Source organism: Leucopleurus acutus (genome assembly GCF_964270905.1).
Source record: "Leucopleurus acutus genome assembly, chromosome: 3".
NCBI lineage: Eukaryota > Metazoa > Chordata > Mammalia > Artiodactyla > Delphinidae > Leucopleurus > Leucopleurus acutus.
The window spans coordinates 67,105,149-67,130,123 of NC_139145.1; the positions used below are offsets into that span (position 1 = coordinate 67,105,149).

At 37.8% G+C, this 24,975-nt stretch overlaps 1 protein-coding gene across 1 annotated transcript in view; it reads left to right on the top strand.

The window, feature by feature from the left end:
• Window positions 1–24,975, top strand: part of MEIKIN (meiotic kinetochore factor) — a gene marked incomplete at both ends in the record, with an annotated part of 138,938 nt that overhangs the window by 109,890 nt on the left and 4,073 nt on the right. Inside the window, 2 exons of the mRNA XM_082835047.1 lie at window positions 10,226–10,349; window positions 10,948–10,991. Coding sequence (XP_082691173.1) covers window positions 10,226–10,349; window positions 10,948–10,991 — 168 coding nt within the window. The remainder of the gene's footprint in view (window positions 1–10,225; window positions 10,350–10,947; window positions 10,992–24,975) is intronic.

Below are 24,975 nucleotides of genomic sequence, written 5' to 3' on the forward strand. Positions count from 1 at the left end.
AGAGCAGCCTGCATCTTGAATATTGCTAGAAATTATGCCAGTAAAAAAAAAAAAGAAAACTCTGGAATGTCTTCTTACATTGGCAATTAAATATTCTGGCCTGGAAATGACATTCATTACTTCTGCTCTAAATTCATTGGCCAGGGCTTCCCTGGTGGCGCAGTGGTTGAGAGTCTGCCTGCTGATGCAGGGGACACGGGTTCGTGCCCTGGTCTGGGAAGATCCCACATGCCGCAGAGTGGCTGGGCCCGTGAGCCATGGCCGCTGAGCTTGCGCGTCTGGAACCTGTGCTTCGCAACGGGAGAGGCCGCAACAGAAACTCATTGGCCAGAAATACTCACGTGTCTTTACTGAATCAGAAGGGGAATAGGAGGTGTATATTCTCCACGAAAAATAAAAAGTCTTTGAGAAACAATACTCAGGACTACCAATATCCTTTACTAGGTTGAGAACTTCCCCTTATTTCTAGTTTGCTATGATGTGAATGTGATTTTTATTAAAATTTTTTTCTGCATCTATTGGGTACATACTTCTTTGTTGAGAGCGATTTTTCTCTCTGCTCTGTGATGCTATCATTCCACTGTCTTCTCTCTTACATACTGCTGTTGGGACTCTTCTATTACCCTAAGTGTCATTTCCTTGTATATTATATGTATGCAGGAAAGGGTTAGATCATCAGGCCTGCACTTTCCCAAGGTCCTCAGGCCTATCCTGTGGTGAGGCTCCTGGGAGATGACCTCTGAGCCCCTGGCATATCCTGACTGATAACAGTGTTTTTGTATGTTCTGAGCCAGGCCAGATAGTTTATGCTAGCAAGTGATTTATGGTAAACACCTGTTTTTGTTGCCTGAGGCTTTGGGCCACCTTGTATCAGTTTGACCTCTGGGGGACTGGGGTCTGAGTAGCTGAGGTCAGTCATGCAGGCACTGCATGCTTATGTGACTGACTCCAAATAGAAACCCTGATGCCAAGGCTCACTGAGCTTCCCTGGTTGGCAGTACTTTGTACATGGGAGAAATAAGTGTTCTCCATGTGACTTCAACTAGGAGTGGACAACTGGAAGCTTATCCTCCTGAATTCAGTTCTGTATGCCTTTTCTTCTGGACTCCACCCTATGTGCCTTTTCCTTTTGCTGATTTTATCTTATTTTAATTTTTAAAAATAATTAATTGTTTGTATTGAAGTAGAGTTGATTTAAAATATTATACTATTTTCAGTCATATAGATAGTGATTCAGTGTTTTTGCAGACTGTACCCCCATTATAAGTTATTGTAAAATAATGGCTATAATCCCTGTGCTCTACAATGTATCCTTGTTGTTAATCTATTTTATACATAGTAGTTTTTATGTTACTCCAGCCCCCCTAATTTGTCCCTCTCCCCTGCCATCTCCACTTTGATAACCACAAGTTTGTTTTCTATATCTGTGAGTCCATTTCTGTTTTGTATATATATATATTCATTTGTATTACTATTTTTTTAGATTCCACATATAAGAGATGTCATAAAGTATTTGTCTTTCTTGGTCTGACTTATTTCATGAAGTATAATATTCTCTAGGTCCATCCATATTGCTGCAAATGACAGAATTTCATTCTTTTTTATGGCTAATGGTTCATTTTATATATATATATATATATGTGTGTGTGTGTGTGTGTATGTATATGTATATATTGCATCTTCTTTATCCATTTATCTGTCAACGGACACTTGGGTTGCTTACATGTCTTAAGTATTGTAAATAGTGGTGCTGTGAACATTGTGGTGCATGTATCTTTTCAAATTAGTGTTTTCATTTTTTCTGCACATATACCCAGGAATGGAATTGCTGGATCAAATGGTAGTTCAATTTTTTCTTTTTGAGGAACTTCCATACTGTTTTCCATAATGGCCGCACCAATTTACATTCCCACCAACAGTGCACAAGGGTTCCCTTTTCTCCATATCATCTCCAACATTTGTTTTTTGTAGACTTTTTGATGATAGCCATTCTGACAGATGTGAGGTGATATCTTATTGTTGTTTCAATTTGCATTTCTTTAATAATTAGCGATGATGAGCATCTTCTCATATGCCTGTTAGCCATCTGTATGTCTTCTTTGGAAAAATGTCTATTTAGGTCTTCTAGACATTTTTTGATTGGGTTGTTTGTTTTTATTGATATTGAGTTTTATGAGCTGTTTATATATTTTGGATATTAACCCCTTGTTGGTCATATTATTTGCAAATATTTTCTCCCATTCTGTAGGTTGTATTTTCATTTTGTTTATGGTTTCCTTTACTATGCAAAAGCTTTTAAGTTTACTTAGGCCCCATTAGTTTGTTTTTGCTTCTATTTCTTTGCCTTAGGAGACCTTTTCAAAAAATATTGCCACTATTTATGTAAAAGAGTGTTCTATCTTTGTTTTCTTCTAGGAATTTTATGGTTTCTGGTCTTGTATTTAGGTCTTTAATCCATTTTGTAATTTTGTATTTTTGTAAACGGTGTTAGAAATTGTTCTAATTTCACTCTTTTATGTGTAGCTGTTCATTTTCCCCCAGAACCACTTGTTGAAGAGCTTGTCTTTTCTCCACTGTATATTCTTTTATCCTTTGTCATAGATTAATTGACCATAGTTGTGTAGGTTTATTTCTGTGCTTTTTATTCTGTTCCATTGATCTATGTGTCTCTTTTTGTGCCACTACTCTGCTGTTTTGATTACTGTAACTTTGTAGTATAGTCTGAAGTCTGGAAGGGTTATACCTCCAGCTTTGTTCTTTTTTCCCAAGATTATTTTGGCAACTCAGGGTCTTTTTGTTGTTCCATATGACTTTTAGGACTATTTGTTCTAGTTATGTGAAAAATGTCATGTTTATTTTGTTAGGAATTGCATTAAATCTGTAGATTGATTAGGGTAGTATGGCCATTTAAAAAATATTAATTCTTCCAATCCAAGAGCACAGGATATCTTTTCATTTCTTTGTATCATCTTCAGTTTCTTTCATCAATGTTTTATAGTTTTTAGAGTATAGGTCTTTCACCTCCTTGGTTAATTTTGTTCCTAGTTATTTTATTCTCTTCTCTGTGTGTTTAAACAGGATTGTTTTTGGTTTTTTTTACTTTCTTTGTGTATAGAAATGCAACAGATTTCTGTATATTAATCTCATGTCATGCAACTTTACTAAATTCATTTATTATTGCTAATAATTTTGGTGTAGAGGCTTCAGGATTTTCTATACAAAGTATCATATTACCTCTTCTCTTCCAATTTGGATACATTTTCTTTGTTTTTCTTACCTTATTGCTGTGGCTAGGCCTTCCATTACTATGTTAAATAGAATTGGTGGGAGTGGGCATCTTCTGCCCACTGTGTTCTTTCTGATTTTAGAGGAAAGACTTTCAGCTTTTCACCATTGAGTATGATATTAGCTGTGGTCTTGTTGTAAATGGCTTTTATTAAGTTGAGATATGTTCCCTCTGTACCCACTTTGATGAGAGTTTTTATCACGAATGGATGTTGAATTTTGTCAAATGCTTTTTCTGTTTGTATTGAGATGATCATGTGATTTTTATCTTTGCTTTTGTTATTGGGGTGTATCACACTGATTGATTTACGAATATTGAACTGTCCTTGTGACCCTAGAATAAATCCAACTTGATCATGTATATGATCCTTTTTATATATTACTGGATTTGGTTTGCTGATATTTTGTTGAGGATTTTTGCCTCTATATTCATCAAAGATATTGGCCTGTAATTTTCTTTTTTTTGTAGTGTCTTTGTCTGCTTTTGGTATCAGGGCAACAGTGGCCTTATAGAATGAATTGAGAGTGTTCTTTCCTCTTCAATTTTTGGAATAGTTTGAGAAGAATAGGTATTAATTCTTTTTTATATGTTTGGTAGAATTCCCTCGTGAAGCTCTCTGGTCCTGGACTTTTGTTTGCTGGGAGCTTTTTTTAAATTACAGATTCTATTTCACTTCTAGTGATTGGTCTGTTTAAATTATTTGTAGCTTTTTGGTTCAGTCTTGGCAGGTTGTATGCTTCTATAAATTTTTCAGTTTCTTCCAGGTTGTCCAATTTGTGGACATACTAACTGTTCATAGTATTATCTTATGATTTTGCGGGGGTATTTCTTTGTTGTCAGTTGTTATTTCTCCTCTTTCATTAATTATTATTATTTTTTTTCATTCATTAATTATTTTGAGTCCTCTCTTTTATCTTCTTGATGAACCTGGCTAAAAGTTTATCAATTTTTAAAATCTTTTTTAAAAAAACAGTTCTTGGTTTTATTGACCTTGTCTATGGTTTTTATCTCTATTATACTTATTTCCTCTCTAATCTTTATCCTTCCTTCTGCTGACTTTGGGCTTTGTTTGTTCTTCTTTGTCTAATTCTTTTAAGTGGAATGTTAGGTGGTTTATTTGAGATTTTTCTTGTTTCTTGAAGAAGGCTGTATTGCTATAAACTTCCCTCTTAGAAATGTTTTTGCTGCATCTCATAGATTTTGGGAACTTTTTTTTCCATTTCATTTGTCTTGACGTATTTTTTGGTTTACTCTTCGATTTCATCATAGACCCATTGGATTTTTAGTATCATGTTGTTTAGTCTCCACACGTTTGTTCTTTTCCCATTTTTCCTTCTGTAGTTGATTTGTATTTACATACCATTGTGATTGGAAAAAAATGCATGATAATAATTCCTATCCCCTTAAATTTGTTGAGGCTTGTTTTGTGGCCCAGTATGTGATTTATCCTGGAGCACTTTCTATGTGCACTTGAAAAGAATGTGTATTCTGCTGTTTTTGGATTTAGCGTCCTATAGATATGTATTAAGTACAACCAGTCCATTGGGTTATTTAAGACCACTGTTTCTTTTTTGATTTTCTGTCTGGATGATCTGTCCATTGATGCCAGTGGGGTGTTAATGTACCCTACTATTATTGTATTATTGCTAATTTCTCTCTTTATGTCTGTTAGTATTTGCTCTATATATGTAGTTGCTCCTGTATGGGTGCATATATGTTAATGAGTATAATACCCTCTTCTTGTATTGATTCCTTTATCATTGTGAATGATAATTAATCTTCATCTTTGTTATAGCCTTTGTTTTAAAATCTATTTTGTTTGATATGAGTATTGCTATCCCCACATTCTTGTTGTTTTTGTTTACATGAAATATATTTTCTATCCCCTCACTTTCAGTTTTTGAGTTTTGTGTGTGTCTAGCCCTGAAGTGAGCCTCAGATAGGCAGCATATTGAAGAGTCTTTTTTAATCCAGTCATCCACGCTATGTCTTTTGGCTGGAGCATTTAGTCCATTGACACATAAAGTAATTATTGTAGGTATGTACTTATGCCATTTTATTACTTTTTTCCAGTTGTTTTTTGTAGTTGTTCTCTGTTGATTTCTTCTTCTTTTTGTTTCTACCATTGTGGTTTGATGATTTTCTTTAGTAGTGTACTTGGGTACATTTCTTTTTGATTTCTCTTTATCTACTGTAGCTTTCTGATTTGTGGTTACCATAGAAATAATATTGACCCATGATTATATCTACTTGTTTTAAACTTGTATTCATTTAAGTTCAAACACATTCTAAAAGATCTCCATTTTTTACTCCCCTCCCTAACATTTTGTGTTTCTGATGTCATATTTTACATCTTCATGCTTATCCTTTTGCTGGTAATTGTAGTTGTAGTTGCTCTTACAATATTTTGTCTTTTAATCTGCACAGTGGTTTATTTAAGTAATCTTCAATCCTTACTATATACCTGCCTTTCCTAGTGGAATTTTCTCTTTCCTCTAGATTCTTACTTCTTTTCCATTTAGAGACCTTTCAACATTTCTTTTAGAGTAGGTTTAATATTGATGAATTCTTATAGTTTTTCCTTGTTTGAGAAGCTCTTTATCTCTCCTTCTATTCTAAATGATAATCTGACTGCATAGAGTACCCTTGGTTGTAGGTTTTTGCCTTTTAGGACTTTGAAAATATAATGCTGCTCCCTTCTGGCCTGCAAAGTTTCTGCAGAAAAATCAGAGGATAGCAAAAAGGGGATTCCCCTGTATATGACTCTTTGTTTTTCTCTTGCTGCCTTTGGAATTCTCTCTTTATCTTTAACTTTTGCCATTTTAAGAATGATGTGTCCTGCTATGGGTCTGTTTGGGTTCATCTTGTTTGGGACCCTCTGTGCTTCCTGTACCTGGATATATGTTTCCTTTTCTAGATTTGCGAAGTTTTCAGCCTAATTTCTTCAAATACATTTTCAATCCCCTTTTCTCTCTCTTCTCCTTCTGGAAACCCTATAATGTGAATGTTGTCACACTTAATATTATCCTAAAGATCTCATAGGTTGCTTTTTTTTTTTAATTTGTGTTTCTTTCTGCTGTTCTGATTGGATGATTTACATTATTTTATCTTCTAGGTCACTTATGCATTCTTCTGTATCACTTAGTCTGCTATTCATTCCTTCTAGTGTGTTTTTTAATTTCAACTATTGAATTTTTCATTTCTGATGAGGTCTTTTTTATATTTTCTCTTTCCTTGTTAAAATGATCAGTGTTTAGATCAATTATTTTTCCTAGTTCAGTTAACATTTTTATTACCAATGATTTGAATTCTTTATCTGGTAAATTGCTTATTTTATTTGTTTGTTTTTCAGGGTTTTTTCCCTTGCTCTTTCAATTGAAGGCAGTTTCTCTGCCTTTTTGTTTTACTTAACTTTCTCTGCCTCCTTGAATTTAAATCAAACAGTTACCTGTTATGGTCTTGAAGAGGGTTCTTACATGGGAGTTTTTCTCTATAGACTGTATGTGCTCAGTGCCTTTGGTGGGAGGGATGGATTTGATGTGGACACCAGTCATGCCTTTCTTCAGTGTTGCTGGCGGCTATCACCTTGGAGGAGGTGGGGCTGGAGATGGAGGGGCTAGAACTTGCACAGGCTGTGAGGCAGAACTTCCTCTCTGCTGCATGGCTGTCACAACCCAGTCACAGCGGGTTCTGATCCCAAGCTGCTGGAGTAGAAGCCCTGAGGGTTGGGCTCATGCTGGCTCTGTTTTTAATTGTTTTTCCTTCTCCCTGCACCAGGACCTTTGCCCCAAAGGAGGGCTTGTGTACCTACAGAAGTCCAATGCTCTGCCTGTGTTCGTCACATTTTTTCCCAGGTCATGGCTGCTCCAGATATAGACCTGTGGTGTGGCATGGAGTGAGCCACACTCAGCTTGGGCTGGGGTACATAGCGAGGTGGTCGCGGGGAAACCCAGTGGCTGTGCTGTTGTCAGAAGTCTGGGCTGTTTCTGGGGTGCTGCTTGAGTAAACACCAGCAGTCAGCACTGCTGCTCTACCTTGGCTCTGCCCCAGAACCGGGTCACCTCTGCATCCCAAGGTCAAGTCTTTTCCCCTGAGCTGCTGCCCTAGATTCAGTGCCACGCGGTGACATGGAGTGAGCTGTGCTGGGGCGTTCACTTCACTCAGGTTGGGGAGTGCTGTGAGGTGGCTGCTGGAAACCCAGCAGCTGCTGGGGCAGACCTCTGTCTTACCTGCCTGGGGGCAAGCCAGTACCTGTGCACTCCTCATGAGTGAAGTCCAGGTTTCATCAACCTTTCTGTCTCTCCCAGTGGTTCTCCAACCAGCTAAAGGGCTGAATGAGTAGATTCTCCCAAGAAAACTCTGGTACTGTTCAGTATCAGAAGGATGGAAAATGAATTCTGGGCAGGAAAATTGCAGATGTCCACTTCAGAGGATGATATGAATTTTACATTTGAAGAGGTTTCTGTATAATCTTTATTTAAAATAGGAGGAGCCCTTCATAAATATGTATCTCTACTTCTGAGTTCTAAGAGACAAGATATGTCATGTTTGAAAGATACGGTATTTCTTTATTCTAGAGACGGTCTGCTTGACGGGATATTGTCTAAATTAACTGACAATCCCTATCAAATTACCAATAGCGTTTTTTACAGCCCCTTTGGTACTTACTTTCTTGTTGTTATAGTGAAATTATATGAGGATGTGAAATGTATTTTGTCCATCATTTCTGCTTAAAACTATTCTGAGCTGAATCTTGAAGAACAACTCTGACACTGACCTTGACCCTGATCATTTATTTTGTTGCTCTTATTTGATGAGAATCCTATGGACCTAAATTGGAGATCTCATCCTCCTAAGATTTGTGTCTGTTTCTACAACAAGTGTAGCTAGGGTTGAGTATCAATCTGGGACCATTTTGGCCCCCTTTAACGATTCTGGTTTTTTGTCACAATCTCAGGTTCAGCATTCCTTTCTTCCTGTTGGCCCATTTACGGTGTCCTGTTCTGAGCCAGTCATTGTGTCTAGTGGCATGGAATACATTGATTGGCTAGGGTGGGTCTTGTGACCTTGTTGGTGCTCAGAAGTGTTATCAGTGGTGCTGGGAAAACTGGACAGCTACATGTAAAAGAATGAAATTAGAACATTCTCTAACACCATGCACAAAAATAGACTCAAAATGGATTAAAGACCTAAATGTAAGACCAGATAGTATAAAATTCCTAGAGTAAAACATAAGCAGGATGCTTTTTGACATAGTCGCAGTAATATCTTTTTGGATCCGTCTCCTAGAGTAATGGAAATAAGAACAAAAATAAACAAATGGTATCTAATTAAACTTAAAAGCTTTTGCACAGCAAAGGAAACCATAAACAAAATGAAGAGACACCCTACAGAATGGGAGAAAGTATTTGCAAACAATGCAACCAACAAGGGATTACTCTCCAAAATATACAAACAGCACATGCAGCTTAGTATCAAAAAACCAAACAACCCAATGAAAAAATGGGTAGAAGACCTAAATAAACATTTTTCCAAAGAAGACATACAGATGGCCAAAAACCACATGAAAAGATGCTCAACATTGCTAATTAGAGAAATGCAAATCTAAACTACAGTGGAACCCTCCTACACTGTTGGTGGGAATGTAAATTGGTACAGCTGCTATGGAGAACATTATGGAGTTTCCTTTAAAAACTAAAAATAGAGCTACCATATGATCCTACAATTCCACTCCTGGGCATATATCTAGAGAAAACTATAATTCGAAAAGGTACATGCACCCCAGTGCTCATTGCAGCACTATTTACAGTAGCCAAGACATGGAAGCAACTTAAATGTCCATCGACAGATGAATAAAGAAGATGTGGTATATTTATACAATGGAATATTACTCAGCCATAAAAAAGAATGAAATAATACCATTTGCAGCAATATGGATGGACCTAGAGATCATCATACTAAGTAAAGTAAGCCAGACAAAGACAAATATCATATGATATCGCTTCTGTGTGGAATCTAAAAAAAAACCCAATATAAATGAACTTATTTACAAAACAGAAAGAGACTCACAGGCCTAGAAAACAAACTTATGGTTACTAAAGGGTAAGGGGGGGGTGGGGGGAGGGATAAATTAGGAGGTTGGGATTAATATATACACACTACTATATATAAAATAGATAACCAGCAAGGACCTACTGAATAGTACAGGGAACTATACTCAGTGTTTTATAATAACCTATAAGGGAAAAGAATCTGAAAAGATAAAGATATATATACATATATATATATATATATATATATATATATAACTGAATCATCACTGCACTGTATACCTGAAAGTAACACGATATTGTAAATCAGCTATACTTCAATGTAGAAAAAAGTTATAAAGGTAACCACTAGAAAGACTAAACGTTAGTGCTATGGGGGAAGGGATGTAAAGTGGTATAAAAAGGTGATTTAATTTAATCTATCAATTATAGAAGAAATAAATATTCCTCATAAAATTTCAAAAAAAATTAACTGAGTTGGGAAATCAAGAAAATCTAGGGTTTGGCTCTGACTTAAATTTGTATTTATGTTTTAACTCAGTAAATCCTGTAAACTTTCTTTCCCACTTTGGAGTGCTTGAATCTCAACTCATTACTTTCTCTCTGTTTTTAAATAAGTTATCTAATCTCTCTGAACATAAGTTTCCTTGTTTTACAAATGGGAGTAATATAATCTGCTTTGCTGGTTCTTGTGAATATTAAATAAGCAAATGTTTTAAAACCAATTACCTAGTGTCTGGAGTGAAATAAGCATTTCATAGATGCTTTCTATTGTTAATATCTATGAAATATATGGATATTGAGACTATTTGCCTTTGAAATAAAATAAAACAATCTATAGATATAGTACCTGGAAAAAATATGCAATATCTGCTTTTTTCTTTTGCAGTTTCCTTCAAATACATCAGAAATATGTTGTATTATTAAAGCATCACCAGGAACTAGACAAGTGGAAAGTAAAGCTGTTATTGTAAGGAAGAAGAAATATTCTCTTCCTAAAGATACTCCTGAAGGTACTGTAGTATGAATGCAGAACATACTTTTTGGAAGACACCAAACATTTTTTAATTGTAAATTCCTTATGTATACAGGAAGTTCAATTATAGATTGTATTCTGAGAGTTCTGGCATAAAGTGGAAATGGTAAAATTATTAAAAACTTAGTCAGGTTTCAGAACCTGAGCAAAATAGTTTTTTGAAAGTCAGATACTTCATCTCTTGAAAAATTAGCTTATGCCATTGATTTAAAGTGTGTTTATCTAGGATACTTCCTCTTATAACTATCTGAAATTTAGTGTTGTTGGGTTTCATATTTAGTAGATATTTCATTTTTAAAGATATGGAGATATTTTTGCATTCACTTAACATTGGTTGAGCACTTCCTCTGTGAAAGGCACCTTATTATAACTTCTCTATTTCTCACTATTACTTTATGATGACAGGATGTATACTCTGTCCTCATTTAATATATTAAGAATCTGAGGCTTAAAGTATTATAGTATGAAATTTGTCTAAGATCACACTGCTTCCAAGTGGTGGAGAGGAATTCAATCTTTAAAGGCTTCTAAACGCCAAGTTTAGGTTTTTCTGTACTTCTCTCACTGCATATCAGGCAGAATGTCTAATTACTCGATGGAGCTTGGGCACCTTCGAAAGGTAAGCAGGCAGTGAAGCAATTGAAACTTAATAGGTTATGTATAACTTGATCCTTGTCCCCATTTCCTCCACAGAATGTGCCCTGAGTACTCCTGAAGTCCACAGAGATCTTTTTATTTTCCTCTAAGTTCCTTGACTACTTAATTCGATGACACTCATTTGACACTGAATAATATACTACTACCTGACATAATTTACAATGCTGACTTCTCATATTCTTTAGGTTATGAATTTTTAAAGGACAGAAACCACATACTAGACTTCTTTCTATGTCTATCTCTGATAGCTTTTTTAGCATAGTGGTAGGGAATAGTAGATGCCATATCAGTCAGGATTCGACCAAAGAAACAGAGCTAGTAGGACATATATAGCCACAATCTATGTATACGTATACAAAGAGATTTATTTCAGAGAATTGACTTATGCAATTGGAGGGTCTGGCTGAAAACTCTAGGGCAGGCTGGAAACTCTTGGGCAGGAGCTAATGATACGGTCAGTCCTCAGGAGGAATTTTTCTTCTTCAGAGGAACCTCAGTTTTGCTCTTAAGGTCTTTCAGTTGATTGGATGAGGCCTACCTACACTATCAAGGATAATTTCCTTTACTTAAAGTTAGTTATTACGTATGTTAGCTGAACCTACAAAATACCTTCACAGCAACACCAAGATTAGTATTTAATTTAATTGGGTAATGTTGCCTAGCCAAGTTGACGCATACAGCTAACCATCACAGTCCACTCCATGTCAAGTATGCATTCATACACATTTCCTTAAACCATATTTAATCTCCAAATAAAGACAATAACAAAGTCATACTTCTGCCTAACATAATACAGCTGCTGTAAATAAAACTGAAAATGTACTAACTCCTTCCCCAGAAGAGGATGGGTGATGTTTGTTCTTCTGCTTGATATCATATAACTTAAATACTATGATATAAAGTTAACTGATATTAATACAACTTATGTTATATGATATGGGCATGAGAGAGAGAAGAAGACAAAGATATTTGCTTGACTAGTCATGTGGTCATAACGGGTATTTATAACTACCTTCCTCCATTACCCATTCCATATTCCCTCTCCCCTCAGTAAGCATCTCAGCTGGTTGTGGTTCTTTAACTGGTCAGGTGACACAACCCTCATTTCTGAAGTGCCCGTGCTGTTAGTAGTCCTGCTTAGATTGGGTTATTGTAGTTTTCCATTGACCTTAATCGTGGGGCATGGTAGTACTAAGAGATGCTCTAAATGATCTCCTGTATTCCAGACATACTCTTCCTTACCTCCATCATGGAGTAGTAGTCCAGTTTCCCCTTGGTAGTCAGGATCAATCACCCCAGCCAGCACAGTAAGTTCCTTCTTTGCCTGTTGACTCAGAGGCATGAGAAGCTCAAAGTGGCCAGGTGGCTGTCTTAATTTCTAGTTCAGTGGAATCATTATTGTGACTCCTGCATTACTCCCTTTGGAACTAAGACCTCTAGACCTGCAGAGCATAAAGTCATGGCAAAAGGAGGCAAAAATTTTGCAGTGAGTCACCAGGGGTAGTATTGAATAGTCTCACTTCCATTTCTACCACTTGACTCCTGGGCCTGTGAATCCTGGCTATGGGAGAAGCAGTACCATGTATTGGATGCTGATTCAGAGCATACACAACCTTCTGCAGAACCTTGCCTCAGCCCTGCAAGGTATTGCCACCTAGTTGGTGCTGTAACTGAGTATTCCAAAGGCCTTTCCACCATTCTGTCAAGCCAGCTGCTTCAGAATGGTGGGGAACATGGTAAGACCAGTGAATTCCATGAACTTGGGTCTATTGCCAAACTACTTTTGCTGTGAAGTGAGTTCTGTAATCAGAAACAATGTTGTGGGATACCATGATGGTGGATAGGGCATTCCATAAATCTTTTGTTGGTGATTTTTAGCAGAAGCATTATGTGCAGGGAAGGCAAATCCATATCCAGAGTAATTTATTCTTACTATTCCAGTAAGAATAAAATGCTACCCTGATCATGATGGAAGTGGACCAATGTAATCAACCTCTTGCCACCAGGTAGCTGGCTGACCTCTCCAGGGAATGGTGCCATATCAGAGACCAACTAAGTGTTGGTCTCTGCTGCTGACAGATTGGGTACTCAGCAGTGGCTGTAGCCAGGTTGACTTTGGTGAGTGGAAGTCTGTTTTGCTGAGACCATGCATAACCTCCATCCCTGCCACTATGGCCACTTTGTTTATTGGCTTATTGGGTGATGACAGGGGTGGCTGGGGAAAGAAGCTAATGGGTATCCACATAACAGGTCATCTTATCCACTTGATTATGAAAATTTTCCTCTGCTTAGATAACCCTTTGGTGAGCGTTCATGTGGGACACATATATCATCATGTTTTTTGCGCATTCAGAGAGTTCTATCCACATGCCTCTTCCCATATTTTCTTGATACCAATTTTCAAATCATGTGCATTCTGAGTCCCTGACCATCTAGCCAGACTATTGGTCACAGCCCATGAATCAGTATATAATCAAACATCTGGCCATTTCTCCTTCCAGCAAAGTGAACAACCAAATGTACTGCTTGAAGTTCTGCTCACTTCATCCCTTCACCAGTTTCTTTCAGGGATGTCCCAGAAAGAAGCTGTAGGTGCTATAGCTGTTCACTTTCAGATGGTGTCTGCATATCTTGCAGAACCATCTGTAAACGAAGCCTTAGCTTTATTTTCCTCAGTCACCTGACCATAGAGAACTCCCCATGATGCCATTAAAGCAGGCAGGGAGAGAGAAGATAATGTACCGGGAGTAGGGGCCACGGGCATCTGGGCCACTTCCTCATATAACTTACTTGTGCCTTCAGGGCCTGCTTGAGCTCAGTCTCATATATACTGTTTCCATTTGCTAACAGAGTGCTGCTCTTCACAGCCAACTTTATGGCTTGGTGCATCAGACAACACACAATTCATGATGGGTAGCTCAGCTCTCATTGTAACTTCATGGCCCATGGTTAAGTATTCAATCTCTACTAAGACCTAGTAGCAGAGCAAAAGCTATTTCTCAAAAAGAGAGTAATTACCCACAGAGGATGGCAGCGCTTTGCTCCAAAATCCTCAGGACCTGTACTGTGATTATTCACCTACAAGCTCCAAACAGCATCTCTTTCTGCCACTGACATTTCAAGCACCATTGGATCTGCTGGACTGTATGGTACAAGTGGCACAGTAGCCTGGACCTTTTGCAGAGCCTTCTCTTTATTCTGAGACTCCCTCAAAACCAGCAACTTTTTAGGTCACTTAGTAAGTGGGCTGGAGTAGTACACACAAATGAGGAAATATGTTGACTCCAAAATCTAAAATGGCCCACTACATGTTGTCTCCTTTTTGGTTGTAGGAGAGGCCAGATGCAACAACTTATCCTTTACCTTATAAGGCATATCTCTCATACCACTGGAACCCTAGAAGTTTCACTGAGATGGAAAAGAGACCCAGCAATTCCATTTCCCTGGACACTAAAGACCCAGCAATTCCACTTCCAGTCTGTTTTGCTGAGACCATGCATAACCTCCATCCCTGCCATCATGGCCACTTTGTTCATTGGCTTATTGGGTGATGACAGGGGTGGCTAACATATATATGACACTGTATATATATATACAGTGTATCCACTGTAATGGGTACATATGTTCATCATAAGATATATACTAGCATGTTCATAGCAGCACTGTTGGTAATAGCTTCAAACTGGAAACTATCCGAATATGCCCATCAACAGTAGAATGGACAAATAAACTGTGGTATATTCATTCATTAGGGTGCTATATAGCAGTGAGAATCAACAGTATATAGTTACTTGCAACAATATTGATGAGTCCCACATAAGAAGCCAAACACAATACAGTACATTTAATATTACTTATATTTAGTACAAAACTAGGCAAACTAAACTATGATGGAAATCACCACAGTGGATGTCCTTGTTGGGGAGTGGGTATTAACTGGAAAGCATTATAAGAGGGAATTCTAGGGTACTGGTAGTGTTCAGTTTCATTATCTGGATGCTGGTTACATGGGTGTGTTAAGTTTCTGAAGACCCAACAAGCTGTATAGTACACATATGTGTACTTTTCTGTGTGTATGTTATAGTTCAGTAAAATGATAAAAATAAACTTGTCTTAATTTGATCTTTTTGGCCTATCATATTAATTTATGACAGCAGGTAATGTCACAATTCTGGGTTTAATTATTCAACAAATCAAAACTAAGTTGTATCTAGGAAGTTCTTTTGAATGTTCAGACCAAAATTATTATTATTATTATTATATTATTTTCATATACAAAAAGATAAAACTTGAAACAGTTTTAGATTTTTCCTCCTATTCTGTTGGGGTGCGGCTGCTTCTTCACACAGGGGAAAATACTACATTCACATCAGTTTATTTGAGGACCCAGTGCCGAGTTCAAGCAGCAAAACCCCAACTTAGCAGATCTAATTTCAAACTTGACACTCATTTCTAAAATTACCACAGTAAAAAGGAACAAAGATCCACTGCAAATGAATGAACTATGATACAGTGTTCTCTCCGAAATGTCTTCATTTTGCAGCTGTAATTACATGGATGTCTGCTTTAGGCCATTTTAGATGTGTGCGGGTATATAATATATATATATGTGTGTGTGTATTTCATATATATACACATATATATATATGTGGATATGTGTGTGTGTGTACATATATATATATATCAGCACATTTTTCAAATCCAGACAGGGTAACAGCAACAGCTTAACTCTGTGTGTGTGTGTGTGTGTATATATATATATATATATATATATATATATATTATATATATATATATACTTTTTTTTTTAAACATGATACTTTAGTATAACTTTGTTAATTCAGTAGTACAATCTATTTCTGTTCTACAGAATTTTTATTTTATAGCTACAAGGGTGAAAAGTGACCTATTACATTTACATCTCACATATCCTGGCATACAAACAGTACTTAACTGAATTTGAGCCCCAAACTACAAGTCTTCAGTTTTAGCACTTGAAGAGCTTCTTCACTTCTACAGTCTTAAATCATATCCTAGTCACATTTCCAGAGTTTTCAAATGATTCATCATTGTAAACCGCGAGAAACAGGTGAATCCTAACTTTTAATTACAGTTGTATATACAAGTTAGATAACACAGCTCAAAAAGACTTTGCTATCCATCCTAAACCCAACACACACATTGTCCACTAAGTTATTAGACAAGTCTTAGGGTTTTCCTTCTTTTCCTTACAAATAATACACACATTTAGAAGGAGCTGGTAAAACTGATATATAAGATGGCAAATGAGAGGTCACATCTGTTGGTTCCAAAATTGGTCCTGCAAATGTTGTACTCTGCTGTGTTCTTTAACTGTGTGTCTGTTACATGCAGAAGCTCTTCACAAGAACTGTCATCAAACTCAATGTAAGTTAAATTTACAGTACTGTATGAAGTTCTTCAGATTCAAGGATAAATGTGGAAAAAATATTAACACGTGAAAAATTCGGCCTTTCATGCTACCATTAAGACCATGTCAAATTCATAAGCAGATTCTTTGGTACAGTTGAAAAGCGGAATTGTATGGATTTGTGGCGTGGAACTGAAATATAGAAGTATGTTTCTCATCTGCGGTAATCCTCACCCCCAATTCTCAAGTACCACCCAATTTTCTTTGCATTTTTACAGAATTCTGGGGGAAAAAAAAGGGAGGAAAAAGACGCTGGCATTGTAACACTTCCTCCCCTCACAGGAGGTCTTCACGCTCTCAGATGAGGTCTCCTAAGACTCTCTGTATGGTCACTGGCTCTCAGATGGGTTTGACAATGACTTGGACACTTTCCAAATCAAATCCCAGATGTTGCCTAACCTTTCCTACTCTTATCTCTGTCATTGCTGGTAAAATTTCGATGAGCGCGTTTTTCCCTTATGGAGAAATCAGACCAAAATTTTTAGTTTAATTCACAGAGAGCCCCCTGATGCCTGTTGAACTAGTTGTGCCACCTCCTGGCTTCTTCCTAGGCTCTCACCTCATATAGCAGCCTCCTTATTTAAGTAATTCCCTTTCAACCTCTGGGCACTTGTCTCTGTCTTTCCTTCAGTAAAAATAGCAAAGCCCCAAGCTAACTGTGAGCATGTTATTTTAAACATGCAGCAGGCTATTTTTAGTCCTGGCATTTAACAGTTTAGCTAGTTTGGCAGTAATCTAATCAGGACTACAGAGTGAAGCTCACTTTTGATGGTCTAGGACCCCTGTTCAGTATGCTGCTTGTTCATTAATAACTGGCACTATGCTGATTAAAGAAAAAAAATTGGTGAAAGTAAACCACTAGAGGAGTCCAAAAGAGATGTGGTAGAGGAGGTGATGTGGGTAAGTAGAGATCTGAGAATGGTGACAGAGAGACAGATAGAAGAGGCCTTAGAAAACATCCAGTCCAAGGTTTCTCATTGTGTGGTCCTCTGACCACCTGTAGCAGAATCACTGCAGACCTGGTAAATTACAATCTCTAGAGATATGGCACAAGAATCTACAATTTAATGAGCTTTCAGAGTGATCCCAATAAGCACTAAAATTTGAGAACCATATAATAATCTAGTTTATTTTGCTCATTTTGCGTATAAAAAAAATGACCTGGCCATATTGATAAGTGACTTGCCCAAGTTCACACAGCTAATTACTGGTAGAGTCAGAACTAGAACTTAGTTTTCCTGGTTCTGAGTTTGACTGGGTAGCTGTCAAATAGGGAATGTGGGGTAGAGTAGATAGGGCTCTGAGTTTCTCAGGTCATCCAGACAGAGCAGTTTTGATTCTCTTTGCTTTACACATTGGACTTCTATATCTATTTAAACAGAGACTTAACTTTTTTTTTTTTTTTTTGCCAAGAAGACGGTTGGACAATCATTGCTTCTGTACCTCTTACAGTTACAGCAATGGATGTCTAATTTATTGGTACTTTAATTCAGCCAACAAGCATGCATTATGCTCTGCATTATTAGATAGGGATAGGAGTATAGCCTTTGCTCTCTGGGGCTCACAGATTAGTGATGAAGTAGACCTCACAGTCTTCTCTATAAGGTGATAAGTTAGAAGTGGAGCAAAACACTCTAGGAGCCCAGGAGAGGATGCTTTTAACTTTGAAGTGTCAGAGAAGACTTCCAAGCTAACAGTACATTTTGGAAAATCAGACAAAACCTGTAGCTATCCTTATAGTAAGATTTTTATTTTCATCTCCAGAAGAGATGATAAATGGTGTGTTATAAATTCATATCTTAAGCTAGTAGAATAACAGCCTTTACCTGGATACATATATATCTTTAGTGAGAGTTTGAGTTTTTAGATAATAATAGCAGGCAGAAGTGTCACACAGAAATATGATAAAGTGTGGTGCTCATACCACATGGGGAATGTATAAATAATGCAAATTCCAGGGTCATTGCTTCAGCAGTCTGATTCAGGATTTCTGGGGATTGAGAACCAATGTAACCTAAAAATGTTTATTGGTATAATTGCCAGGGTTTAGTGACTGCTTAGGTACTGGTACAGGGTAGTGAGAGAGAAGGACAGTTAGAGGATGACTCCTAGGTCTCTAGTATTGTAAAGTTTTAGAAATGATGTGCTCTAGGTGATGTCAGGGGAAAATATAGGGCATGGCCCTGGATGTATATATGAAGGCAGAGGAGGGATAGGGGAGACTACATAGTTGGGTGGGTTGATTGCCACTTGGAAAGTTACTCAAAAATTGGTATGGGACTTCCCTGGTGGCGCAGTGGTTGGGAGTCCACCTGCCGATGCAGGGGACACAGGTTCGTGCCCTGGTCCGGGAAGATCCCACATGCCGCAGAGCGGCTGGGCTCGTGAGCCATGACCGCTGAGCCTGCGCGTCCGGAACCTGTGCTCTGCAGCCGGAGAGGCCACAACAGTGAGAGGCCCGCGTACCGCAAAAAAAAAAAAAAAAAAAAAAAAAATTGGTATGGAGAAGATGGCTGTGGCCCAAAGTCTTTAATAAATGAGCAGATAGTATCTGAGGTCAGTGAAGACAACAATAAGGAGGAATAGAGGGTAGAATAGCCAGTACTTCCCAAACTTTAATTTACTTGTGAACTGCTTGAGGATCTTGTTTAAAATGGAGATTTTGATTCAATAGGTCTGGAATGGAGCCCAAGATTCTACATTTCTAATCAACTCCTAGGTGACATTGAAGTTACTGGTCCATGGACCACACTTTGAATATCAAAGATATAGGTCTCTGGTGTTCCAACAGCTGCACATCAGACTTTCCTGGATATTTGAGTCCCTTGTCCAGAGGTTCTGTTCTAATTGGTATGGAGTACAGCCTGGATATCAGGATTTGTAAAAGCTCAGATAACTCTATGGTACAGCAGAGTTTGAGAACCTATTGATATAGGCTGATTAGGCTAGCGGGTGAGGTATATCATAGTATGAAAGTGGCAATGGGAATAGGTAAAGCTGACTCCACTCTGGATCTTGTGGTACAAGATATTGGGGGAGAGGTGAAGGCCCCAGAATCCTGTATTGGAAAGAACCTGGGTTCATCTACAACAAAGGGTAGGAGAATGAAAAGGAGAGATGGGTAGGAAAATGTGAGGAGGTTCTGACTAGGTGGTGGCTGAGGAGGACTGGGATAAGAAGCACAACTGGATCCATTCCACCAGGTTACAAGGCTGGAGTTAGCGACTTGTGATGGCCACTAACAGCTGTCTATGCTGGGCTTTCCATTGGAATGTTATTGAGCAGGTCTCTTTGTGTCTCCAAAGAGAAGAGAAGCGTCTTCAGCATGTCCAGGAAGGAGTGAGCCAGCTATTCCATTTTTTTTTTTTAATGACCTCTGGATTTGTTTCCTAAGGCTCGATGGAGTGAAACTAGAGTTGCTTGGACATCAAGCATTCTCTCCCCCAGGGACTGATTATTAATAACTATTGAACACCTGCTTGTGATGCATATGAAATAATCTATTGTTATTTTTTTCTCCAGACATTATAATAAAAACAAGTGGCAGGATGTAGCAGCTGTGGCTGAATTTTCACTACTTTGAAGACTTGAATGTGAAGTCAAAGTCCGTGAAGCAGAATGTCTGCCTAAAATTACATGAAATTCAAAAATCAAAATTCTCTGATTATTTGTGATATATCCTGATGTTGAAATTCTGTTGAGTCTTATAAATTACTTTTAATGAGCTGAGAAAGAATCTTCTGTCTGCTTCTTAAATATATGTATTTGTATTATAAAATAACAAATAGCTTATATTAGAAGACTGTACACTAAATAGATGACTTCAGCTATTTATAAAGACCCAACACCAGGATACTAGGTAACTTCCTTTGATGTTTTTTTCCCAAGTTTATCCTTTTTATGGATTAAAGGTAGTAAAATTGTTGATGCTTATATTACGAGCTATTTTTAACAGAACTTAATTGAAACCACATGAGTGAGAGACCTAATTCCAGGTCTGACTGAAAGAAACTCTATACTTAAGGTTTGCTGAAGCAGGGAATGTATAATACGTACAATCAATCACACACTAAGTATTTAATATATTACCTCATCCCCGAACAACCTTTTTTAGCTAATGCTATCTATCTGTAGGATTTTTTTGGGGGGGGGTAATATAGCTTATTGTGGCATCTTGGAAATGCCCTTCCTAAAAAGGAACAATCCTGTTGTCAGTGAACAGTGTATAACGGTGAGATTTTAACTCTGTTGGTTTTACTAATGTTATTAGACATAAAAGTAAATGAGGCCAATTTTCAAAGCTCCTTCAATATGAAAGAAAATTGTAAAATTGAAGAATTAACTGAGGTTACATAACCCATATAGTACTCATTTTTAAATAGGACTCCCATGAAAATATTCTTGTAAACGATTTGACAAGGTCTTAAGCCACTAACAAAACTATTTGTGATTTCAGTTCCACATTTTAATCTAGAGGTGAAATATGGGAAAGTTGTTAGGAAATGTAGAAGAGATCATTAATGATGGATGTTAGAACCAAATTTAGACCTGAACTCTAAATCAGTACTCAGCTAAGTCAGCAACTCCTGTGGTAGTTTTAAAGCAGAAGTGTGATAAGCAGTGGGGGAAGAAGAAATGGAATAGAAGGCCTATTACCTGCCTTCAAGGAGTTTATAATCCAAGGGGGAGGAGTTAGAATGAGAACAAAGTATTTGATAATTTCTAAACAGGTGGTAGGTTCTTGTGAGAAAAAACAATACCTGATTCTTAGACTGGGCCTAGTGGGGCTGGAGGAGATAACATTTGATAGTTCCATGTTGCTGATAAGAAAAATATAGCTACCTTAGAAAGATAAATACTTGGCCAGGCTGATGTGAAAGTAGGACTATGTGAGTTCAATATTTTTATCAGCTTGAGCACAGGGCAAGGTGGGAGGGAGGAAGGAGTTGCAATTGGAGTTGAAGGTTTAGTGGTAGAGGACATAACTTCGATTATGATTAAGAGGAGGGAAAGTAAAATAAGCCTGCTTGCTGTCTGGTGGACGTTAGAAGTTCCAAGAGGATTCCTGTTGGCAAATCCTAGAAGAAGGTTATACTCTTAACTTTACATTGGTGGGTAGGCCACAGACGTCTCTCAGTGAACCTGCCTGGAAGACCATCAGAAAGGACCATCTCTTTCTGGGGTGAGGGTCTCCATAGTTTTCATCATATTTTCTAAGTGGTCTGTGATTTTTAAAAAGTTAACAATGGGACTGGATCCCTTTACTTTAGCATATAACTAATTACATTTCATTTTTAAGCACTTAAAATTATATTTTCAAATTACACTTCGTGAAAAAAAATCTCAGGTCGTAAGTGTGAAAATCCAGTTAAAAATTCATGAAAGGCCAGGCATGATACCGTTTCCATTTAAAAAAATTTAACTAGAGTTTTTTTCGCCTTTCCCAGGTGTAATTCATCATGGTTTGTTCAGTTATGAATAGCCTCTTTATCTCATATTGTGTATACAGGATATGTGTTTATATGAAGGGTGTGGTGCCCAGACTTTCCAGATAGATGTTATCTTCAACCTCTCCTGCTCTACTGTTGCTTTCTAACCTGCATTTTAAAATGTTGAATCAGCTTATATCTTAAATACTCCCTTGATTCCATATGTTCTTCTACCTACCCAATAATTCTTTACCTGTTTACATCCATGCTTCCTAAAAAGAGTGCTTTCTGCTTTCTCACTGATTCCCTCACTACTCAGCCCTTTCTCCTCTTCCTTCCCCTGCCCCAATACACATAAAGTCTGGTTTTAGCTCTGATCCTTCACTGACACTGGTCCCCTCAAGGCTACAAGCAACTACTTTGATGCTAATCTAAGGAGTATTTTTCAGTTCTTGTCTTACCCAACCTTTCCCAGCTAATGATGTTGTAGACTATTACTCTCCTCTTGAAAGCCTCCAGTAAGGAATGACCTCTCTGAAACATTATTCTCCAGTCTTTCATCTCATGTATAGCTCTTTCTCTTCCATTTCTCCTGAAGCCTCATTTTCCTCTGTCCAGTCTTTAAATTTTGTTGTTTCTTCGGGTTCTATTCTAGGGCTTCTTCTTATGTTACACAGTCTCCCTGGGTGATGTCATCTACCACTGCCATCAGTTATCATCTCTGTTCAGTTGACCCCAAATCTTTGTCAGTAACTGCCATGGATATTGGTAGTGGAGATGTGTCGTGACTGGCCCTGTATCTGTCCCCCAAAATGTTTGCTGTCTTTCCTTGTATTCCCACAGCATCCTATACTTGCCCACGTCATAGCATTTATCACAATGTACTGTAATTGCCTTTCAAATTCTACTTTTTCTCCCTTAGATTGTAAGCTTCTTGAGTGCAGGAACTACATCTTGTTCATCACTGTATTTCTGTTCCCTTCTACCTCCATTGTAATTGGATTTTGAGTTTCCAGGTCACATGGTTTAGGTGGGATTGATCCCACCCTTAGTTCCAGGGGTGGGCCTTTAACGGTTTAAGTCAATTAACATGGCCCTCCTAACTCAGGCACAGTGATTGGTTCAGAATGGGTGCAAGGCCTAAAATAATCTATTGGATTAAATCTCAGAGCTTTTTCTGGGAATGCTGGGATGTAGACATTTTACTTTTCCTCTTGGATTTTTATCTGAAAGGATTTTACCTGAGAGGAGAGCTTCTGGCAGCCATCTTGTGTCCACAAATGGAGGCCCTGCCTGGGAATGGAGTTCATACAGAGAAATTAGAGCTGGGATAGAGAAATTGGATTCTTGATATCATTGTTGCAGTCTCTGGATGCAGCTGTACCTGAACTGTGCTCTACTTGAGCTCCAGTTATGCGAGCCAATCAATTTTTTTTTTTTTGCTTAGGCTAGTTTAATTTGGGTTTTCTATCATGTGCAACACAGAACATCCTGATTGATGGACTCACACAAGACCTTTCTAGAGTTCTAAGTCTGTGTAGCCAAAAGCTTACTTGTCATCACTACAGGGATTCTCATGGTATCTCATATTCAACATATCCCAAACTCAACTTATCTCCCCCTTGAAGCAGTTCTTTCTCCTATCATCTGTTTCAGTGTTATATATCTTCATCTATCCAAGTTACCTGAGCCAGAAATTTGCTGTCACCCATGACTCCTCTCTTTCTCTTACTTTCCCACAGGCAGTCAGTCATGAAGTCCTGTTGATTTTGAATCCTAAAAGCCCTCATTATTTTCCATACTCCTCCATTCCCATGGCTATTCTCTGAGTTCATGTCAGTACTTTCTTGCCTGGCTTAGAATGAGAGCCTCTTCACTAGTTTCTCAATCATTATTCTTGTACCTTATAGTCAGCTTTCCACAACGTATCCAGAGAGCTTTCTAAAATGCTCATCTGATCATGTTTTCTGCTTAAAATTCCTCAATAGCTCCCCATATCCTCTGGATAAAGTCTTATCTTTTAAGTGATTTTTACAGTTTTCTTTTTTTTTAAGATTTATTTTATTATTTATTTATTTTATTTATTTTTGGCTGCATTGGGTCTTAGTTGCAGCACGTGGGCTCTTCGTTGTGGTGCACAGGCTTCTCTCCAGTTGTGGCGTGGGGGTTTTCTCTCTGTAGTTGTGGCGTGTGGGCTCCAGAGCACGTGGGCTCTGTAGTTTGAGGCACGCAAGCTCTCTAGTTGAGGCGCGTGAGCTCAGTAGTTGTGGTGTGCAGGCTTAGTTGCCCCGCAGCATGTGGAATCTTAGTTCCCTGACCAGGGATCAAACCCGCGTCCCCTGCATTGTAAGGCGGATTCTTTACCACTGGACCACCAGGGAAGTCCCTTACATAGTTTTCTTAATCCAGTTCAATTTTACCATTAGATTATATTGTAGGTCACTGAATTTTTATATTCTCTTTTGCCTCCACCAGGCAGATGGTATGTGCTGCTCCATCTGCCTGAAACACTTTCCATGCCCACATCCTCTTTTCTTTAGCATATCCCGTTTTAATTCCTATTTATTTCACCCTTCAGAAAACTCCCTGTAATTCTCCCAAAAGGTTAGTTGCTTTTCCTTGTTTTCTCCTGGCATCCTGTACTTGCCACATCATAGCATTTATCATAATGTTACACCATGTAATTGCCTGTCAAATTCTGTTTTTTCTCTCTAGGCTGTAAGGTCCTTGAGTGCAGGAACTACATGTTGTCCATCATTGTATTTCCAGGTTGTAGCACAGCTCCCAGACACATAGTAAACATATTAAGTGTTTGAAAAATACTTGTTGAAAGAATGTTTGTCATAGAAGTGTGCCATTATTCTTGCATACTTCTAATAGAATTCAAGATGAGGATTTCAAGCCAATTTTATATTGAAGATAAAAGTTTGATTCTTTAAAAGCACTTATCACAATCTGTAATAACTTGTTTACTTGTTGATTTCTTAAGGGTGAGGGCTGTACCTGTCTTGTACATTATTGCATTCTGGAACATAGCAGGTATTTGATTTCAGCATCTCTATTAGATT